General features: G+C 38.9%; 1 protein-coding gene across 6 annotated transcripts in view; it reads right to left on the bottom strand.

The window, feature by feature from the left end:
• The window catches only part of Ccnj (cyclin J), an 18,423-nt gene that overhangs the window by 8,984 nt on the left and 1,143 nt on the right, over positions 1-8,296 (bottom strand). For all 6 annotated transcript variants that reach the window (XM_029563059.1, XM_008831999.3, XM_029563058.1 and 3 more), the window contains one exon: positions 3,774-3,984. In XM_029563059.1, coding sequence (XP_029418919.1) covers positions 3,774-3,984 — 211 coding nt within the window. The remainder of the gene's footprint in view (positions 1-3,773; positions 3,985-8,296) is intronic.

Raw genomic sequence — 8,296 nt, forward strand, 5'->3', positions numbered from 1 at the left:
AGGCCAGCCTGGTCTATATAGTGAGTTCCAGGACAGCTGTGGCTACAGGGAGACCCTGTCTCAAAAAGACCAAAAAAATAAATAAATAGAAATCATACTGTTGGTGATTCAAATTTATAAAACCTATCACTATATGCCAACTCCCCAACACTACAGACTGCTTTCAAATCAATGGTACTGTGTAGGCCCTTTCTTCTTTCCAGTCGTGTAACTGCCTAAGCAGATAGGTAAGTATTAGCTACAAGAACATACAAGCTGCGATTTGTCTCTGACAAATTATTTACAGCATCCAATCTGTTATGTAATTAGAATCCAACTGCCTCTTGGTCCTGCCAGCTGCAAGCTGTTCTTTACTTTCATTCTGTAGGATACCTATCCCAATGCAGGGAGCAGATAGGGGACAGTAAGAACTCAGAGTTCAGTCCTTCTACTGAAGGACAGCAGCAATAGCTGAGTAACAATCATGATAATGGAGAGCAGCCGTGGTATCCAAATGGAAAAGGCTGGATGTAAGAATGTAAGAAATACTAAATACTTTCACAAATTCAAAATAGGTATCAGACACTGAAAACAGACTATCAGTTTTTAAGCATCCTCAGCCTTTTTGATTTATAAAATGAGAGACCGAGGAGAGGACAATTGCTGCCAGTTAAGTTCCACTGTCTAATTCTTGACCTAGTGTAGGGCAATAGCTCTAACTCACCACTGCTTACTGGAGAGAACTGAGGCTTTGACGGGTACCTCAAACATTCCCTCTCTCCAGTGGAAAAGAAAAAAATGTAAAAGTAATTCTCTTTCAGGTAAATGGAGGTCAAGGGTGACAGTTAAACAAAGGGAGGAAGTATTAGTTCTTTCAATAATAGACGATAAACAATTATATGTGAACAATAACAAATACAGATTCTAAACTCTCATTACTAAAAAGGAAGCTTAAAAAAAAAAAAAAACCAAAAAACCTCATATAGTACCACGTAGATTAAACCAAATAATCTTTAAAAAAATAACGGGATCACAACCATAATCTAACTACAACATTTAAATATAAGAACTGAAAATTCCACTCTAATCATCCTAAGACATTGTAAGAATGATGTCCCCTCCTCTATAGTATGGAAATAGGATACTGCAGTAACTTAGGACTACATGGTAAGCACTACATGGTGGTCACATCTTTTTCCCTTGGTAACAGGGTCTTGCATGTTGCCCAGAAGTACATGCTACCAGGCCGGGCTTAAAATACTTATTAACCAGCTATAGCCCCCAGTGAAGATTAATAGTGCTATATAATGTGAGTAATCCTAACTCATTTAGTAAGTTATTAGCAAATAAACTTTAGACAGAAATACAATATAAGTTATTCTATGAAAATTGCATATAAGTTATTCATTATTTCACAGTCCACCAAGCCAAGCCTCCCATTTGGCTGACTGAACTTTAAGAACCAGAGAGTGGGTGGGACTTGTAGTGGTGAAGTGACAACAGCAACCATAACAGCCAAAAAAGAAAATCCCTTTTCATTAATGACCCTACATTTTCACCTGTTAATATGTCTGGCTGCCAGAGTATCTCCATTAAGAGCCAATTCTGTAACCAACATTCTACAGCATAATAAAAAGCCACATTACTTGTAGATTCTCATCCACCTGACCTGTCAAGTGTGAGTTTTTCCAATCTTATGTAAACACATCCCAAAGGGCTTTATAACCAGTGATGACACACATGCAGTATTATATATGTGATTACCTGTGAGCATGAAACTTTAATTGAAAGTTAATCATAAATGTGTAAGGACCTCCTCTCTGGCTTCTGGGTAGAGGTGTGGGTTGTCTGGATCTTGGAAACAGAGTAAAGGGGAAATGTAGATATTTATGAAATATGTAGTAGTCTGCTGAAAATTCAGCACAAGGTGCACTCAATGGCACTGGAAATGTGGCTGGGTCTACATGAAAGGTTCTAAATGCTTCATTAAGCAGTTCCCACTTATTACAGGCAAAGGGAAAGTCATCACTAGAGCTGGCTTATTTACATTCAATCTGGTTCTGAAAAGGATCTGAGGTAATTTGTAAAAAGTTATTAAGGTTAAAAAAATTTTTATGAGGATCAGATCTGGAAATGATACCATCTAGAACTGCATTTGGTTTTAGAATTATTAGTGCCTAAACCAAAAGCTATTTTTTTATTTTTATTTTTATGTGTATATATGTATTGCCTGCATGTAGGTAAGTGCACCCATATTGTGCAATGCCTGCGGAGGTCAGAAGAGGCTGTCGGATCCCCTGGGACTGGAGTTACATGGTTGTTAGCTGCCATGTGGGTGCTGGGATTCGAACCTGGGTCTTTTGCAAGAACAACCTGAGCCATCTCTCCAGCCCCCAACAAAAAGGTATTTTAGAAAAAACTCGCAGCACAGTCTAATGGGAATGTTCTTTTCACAGCCGCCATAGTGGATGCCAACCAATATGGGGATCAGAAGAGATGTAGCTATATTATTGATGTAGCTATATTACTACTTTGAAATAAGGCCTAACTTTCTAGCATAGTGGCATGTATAATATAAAAACAAGATTATTAATTCAACAAATGTAATCTTTTCACATTGTCAAAATGAAGAAAATTCCAACTTGAATTTTTTTTTACTTGTTCTCTCTCTTCATGGAGGTACTAGCAAACAACAAAATGAGTTCCAGAAAGGCATTAAAACCAAGAGGCACCAAAAGGTCTAGCAGCACATTTCGTGTGGGGTCATAAGTAAGAGTCTATCAGATTATATCTTGAAGCCTACTATGTTACTGGCCTGATGGGCAAGCAATGAAGGGTTTTTACATTTCTATCAACTGCACATGAACTTTGAGTTCATTAAACCAACTAACTCTATGTAGCCAAGAGAAAGAGGAGTACAGCACCTTTCCTCAACTTCAGCTACACTGACATCTTGACCTAAAGAATTCTTTGTTCTGGGGACCTGCCCTTGCAGTAGAGTATGCCTGGCAGCATCCGAAGCTTCTGTGCACTAGTAGCATTCCCTAAGTTGCTCCTGGTTGAGCTACAACAATGGTTCTCAGTAAAAATGGCACATCAAAATTACCTTTGGGAATTTTAAAAACTTAAAAAATACCCTGTCCCTATCATTCAGATTCTGGAGCAGTGTGTTAGTTACTTCTCTTGGCGACCAAAAGTAAGTTAAGGGAGGAAGGATTTACTCTGGCTCATGCTCACAGGAATATAGTTTACTATGGTAGAGAAAACACAGTGACACAAGTGGCTCAGTCTGTGGTGTTAACAAGGAAGCAGAGGAGGAAATACCAGGGCTCAGCTGCCTTTCCCCTTTTAACTCAGTCCCAGCCACAACCCATGGGATGGCGCCAGCCATAGTCAAGGTAGGTCTTTCCTCCTCAGTTAAACTTCTCTGGAGACAGCATCATAAATATGACAAAAGATGTTCCTAGGTCATTCTAAATCGACTCAAGTTAACAAGGAAGATTAACCAGTATATCCATGGGGCTTAGAATTTATATTTGTATCAATCTTCAGGATGTAGGGTTTAGGCACATGTTTTTTTAAAAGATGCCAGAGCATTTTTCAGCCTATTTTTTAATCTAGTTAACATTCTTTAACTTCTAGTTAACAGCCTATATACTTCCTGACAGCAATAAACTGAGATAACTGGGATCTGGTAATAATTTACTGAGTTTTACGTAATCTTTTATCTATAAGAATATATATACACATGAACCATACAGATTTCTAGTCATGTAGATCAGATTCATACTTACTTGCTAGGAGTAGACAGGAAAGCGCAACTAAATGGAGCTGCTGGATAGAGATGTCATAGCGATCCATGAACAGGTCCAGCAAATAGACAGCAAGATGTCGGGCAGAAGGGCAGAGTGTGAAGCGATTGCTCACGATGGCAATCAAGTCAGCAAAATATCGCCTGAGACTCAGTTGAGGGGACTGGCCTTTATAAGAAGGCAACTTCAGCTCCTAATTCAAGAGGAACAACATTTAATCTATAGACATATCCCCCATAATGCAAAGTCTCAACATTGTTTTCCTACCATTAGTGTTAGAAGATTTCAAAGCATACTTTGCTTGAAAGGAACAGAGAAATAAAAGAGTTGAGTGGGAGCCAGGCATGGTGGTGCACGCCTTTAGTCTCAGCACTCAGGAGGCAGAGGCAGGTGGATGGATCTCTGTGAGTTCAAGGCCAGCCTGGTCTACATAGTGAGTTCCAGGACAGCTGGGGCTACAGGGAGACACTATCTCAAAAAGACAAAAAAAAAAAAAGTTAAGTGGGAAGACACTTTAGACATTAAGAAAAACAAAACAAAAAGCCAACCACACTATACAAATGAATTTAAAGGTAGCAGACAGATGAGTGTATTCCTAGTATGATGCCTACAATATTACACCTGCAGGGTTGAAGAGACCTGTACTTACCCACTGGCATCTTCTAATCTTCCCTCTTTATCAGTTATAATATTTACCACCCTATTTTCATATACTTAAAATTTTTCTAATCATCAATGTTCAATCTTAGGGCTATAATCATACAATTCGTTTTAAAAATATTTTAATTTTTTTGTGTGTGAGTGTATTGTCTGCGTGTGTGTAAGAACACCCATATTGTGCAAAGCTTGTGGAGGTCAGAAGAAAGTGTTGGATTCTCCTGGAACTGGAGTTATGGATGGTTGTTAGCTGCCATGTTTGTACTGAGAACTGAACCTGGATCCTCTGCAAGGACAGTCAGTGCTCTTAATTGCTGACCCATCTCTTGAGCCCACAATTCATTTTTAAATACTGCAAAAATTCTGTATCATTAAGACTCCTGGGCTGGGAATATAGCTTAGTGGTAGAGCACTTTCCTAACATGAACCAACATTTTCACTTTTGAGTATATATTTGAAATAATTCAAAGTAGGGAGTTAAGCATGTATCTGTATACCCATGTCCATAATACCATTACCCACAATAAGCAAAAATGAAAACAAACAACTCAAATGCGGCAGGTGGCTGGGATACTGGGAAGTTACTCTTCAGTTGAGTAGAGAGTTTTAGTTTGGGAAGATGAAAGAAGTTCTTATAACCTCAGGAATAAACTGTAGGAAAACAGTCTCACTTCTCTCTAGCAGGTGAATTGAAATGCAGAGATCATCACAATACAATGTTGTTATCATGGGGTATTGAAAATACTGAAGATTTAGCTTAGCTCAGGGGATGGGGAGTTGGGAAGTAGGTTTTCTGGAAAAAGAGGCCTGAAGATTACCTTAAAGGACAAACTAGGAATCATAGCTAGAAAATAATGGTGGCTTTATTTTCACTATGCTAACCTTGCCAACTTTAGCAAAAACAGCTTGGAATCCCCAAGGGCCTTCAATGCAAGATTTCGTTTTTAATTTTTAGTTATTTTCATCATCGTATGTGTTGAGTGCATGAGGTTTGTGTGTGGGTATGCCCACATGGTGGTGCATGCATAGAGATCAGGGGACAACTCTATAGAACTGGTTCTCTCCTTCCCCCTTTAACTGGATTCCAGGGCTAGAACTCAGCTTGGGCTATAAGCACCTTTACCTGTTGGGCCACCTCACCAGCCTCAGTAGATTTTAAATAATGTGTCCAATAAATTTGATTTGTCTTTTCCAACAAGTATTTACAAATGACTGTCAGAGCCTGTTCTCTTGCCCAGGCGCTAAAGTCACACAAGTAAACAAAGATGACTACACTTTTCTCAGCCTACAAGTTTCTTCTATTATCTGTTGTCAGTGTCTTAGGACTGAACACTCATTCCCACTTTAGTCTCAAGTCCTTAGCAGCTAACCACTTCAAATGCCAGCTTCTGCCCACAATGGGTTAACTCTCCAGTCAGGATGGAAATGAAGGTCTACAGGAATACTCAGTAGTACTATAGCTCTGCGGGTATTTTCTTAATGTTCCTCACAAAGCTATAATTGTTCCCATTTGTCATTTTAACTCTTCAAAATACTTCCCCAAACGGACCATGACACTGGTATACGTAGCAGAATGAAAGAAGGAAAGGAGACAAGCATGAAAGGGAGATGCTTTCTAAGCCTCTGTGAGTGGCTAAACTATAGTTTACAAAGAACACAGTTGGCATTCACTGTGTTCTGTTTCCTAGTAACACAGTGCTAGCCATACTGATTATTTCTTTAAACGTTGGTGGGTCTAAATATCAAACATCTTTCACAGCCTCTGACAGCAATCACCCAAGGGAAGAACTAAATTCAGATACTTTGACTTATAAACAGACTGGATTCTATGAAGGCAAAGATCATGCCTGTGTCACTCAGCTACTGCTCTAACACCCTACACATATAAGTACTCAACATGTTGAATTAACACCGGGGCTGGAGAGATGGCTCAGCGGTTAAGAGAACTGACTGCTCTTGCAGAGGACCCAGGTTCGATTCCCAGCACCCACATGACAGCTACTTACCATGCTTAACTCCAGTTCCAGGGGAATCTGAAGCCCTCTTCTGACCTCCGCAGCATTGCATGACATGGGTGCACTCACTTACATGCAGGCAATACACTCATACACATAAAATAAAAATAATAAAATATTTAAAAAGTTGAATAAACAGATGACTAATTACCAATTAACAGCCTGAAATTAGCATGTCTTTTTTATAAGAAAAGTCTATTTTTAACCTCCTTGACATCAGTGTACAATCAATAGTAGTCTCTCCAGTTCTACAAGTTCAAGTTCTACTAATTAATGCAATGCTTTATGAAATGTGGCCATTGCCTGCCATCAGGACCAGGGTCTACAAGGTACTTGAAGAGAACACAAACGCAACCCAAGGCAGTTTGCCACAGGTGGTCCAGGCCAGGCTTTAGTGGGTTCCTTCACATACTGTACCCTCAGCTCCTCTGTGAGTGCAGAAGCACCTGACTGCTGGACTAGCTTTCTAGGGACTACAAAAAAGCATTTGACAAATCCTAATAAAAAATTTTACCTCTAATTACACCTGCAAAATTAATTCAGACATTTACTCAGGACTCAAACTTCCTGCACATAAAATATTAGAGTTAAAAACCATGGTTATCACCAAGAAAAATCTTTAGAGTCATGTCCATTAAAAAAATACATGTATCATTAATATCAAGTAATTGATTCTGCTACATACTAGGGATAAAAAGACTTACTTTTAGAATTCCCAAATATCCCTTCAAAATAGCAAAAGTGATTCTGGACAGTTTCCCCCTAACATTCCAAAGGAGCATTCCACACTCGGAATTTCTATGTAGTACAATCTCTTAGGGGTCTGAGGTGTATTCAGAGTTAAGAGACTGCCAGAATTAAAAAAGAGCATTTAGAAATTTCAAGCTTCAGGAAGAAGGGTGAAATTTTAACAACTTAAGTTAGAATCCAATTTTCCAATGTACTTAATCTGGTCAGAAACATACAAGTCTGTTACCATTCTGGGATCTTTAAACTTCAAGAGACAGAATTTTCTTAAAGAGTCAGCTGTTTTGATTCTTTCTCAGTTTTCTACACTTAACCAATGGCTCTTTCTCCCCAAAGTGAAAATGAGTTAAAGGAGAGCTCTTCCTGTATCATGCCTCTCATCTGGTTATCAAAGAAAAAGAACTGTCTCATTAATCTGTCTTATCACAAGCACAGATAACACTGTTATTGAAGGAGCAATCATACACAGTGGCACATGCCTAATCCCAGCAATGGGAGGTAGAGGCAGGTGGACCTCTGTGAGGTGGAGGTCAACCTGGTCTACAAAGCAAGTTCCACGTCATCTGGGGCTACAGGGAGACCTTGTCTCAAAAAAAAAAAACAAAAAGAACCAAAACAAAAGAAGCAACAATACATAAAGTTTGGGCTTAAAAATACTTGTATTTTTTTCAATGTCTACTAAATATACTAGGTCTACAGTCTACTTTTGGTATTATCGAGGAGTAGCTAATTCCTTCCACCTTAAGGCTTTTTGAACAGCCTCAGATTCTAAGAGGCAAGTAACAGTAAGTTACAACCTAGTTCTTACTACATGCCAAGCACTGTTCTAAGCACAAATACAGTACTGACTTACTCAAATTTCACAATCACCCCATAAGAAACGTTCCATTATTGCCATGCCTCATTTTGCAGATGAGGAAATTGAAAGTCAGCAACTTAAGTAGTCCAAAGTCTTATGGCAACTTAGTGGAAAGGCTGAGGAATAGTTATGAACAACTGGGACTTTTAACAGCTGCATGCAGTGGTAACTACGGCGCAAAGACGCCTGTTCTCCTGATTTAAAGTCAGTATATATATATATATATA

The sequence above is a fragment of the Nannospalax galili genome, unplaced genomic scaffold, assembly GCF_000622305.1.
Source record: "Nannospalax galili isolate Female #2095 unplaced genomic scaffold, S.galili_v1.0 scaffold875, whole genome shotgun sequence".
In the NCBI taxonomy this organism is placed as follows: Eukaryota; Metazoa; Chordata; class Mammalia; order Rodentia; family Spalacidae; genus Nannospalax; species Nannospalax galili.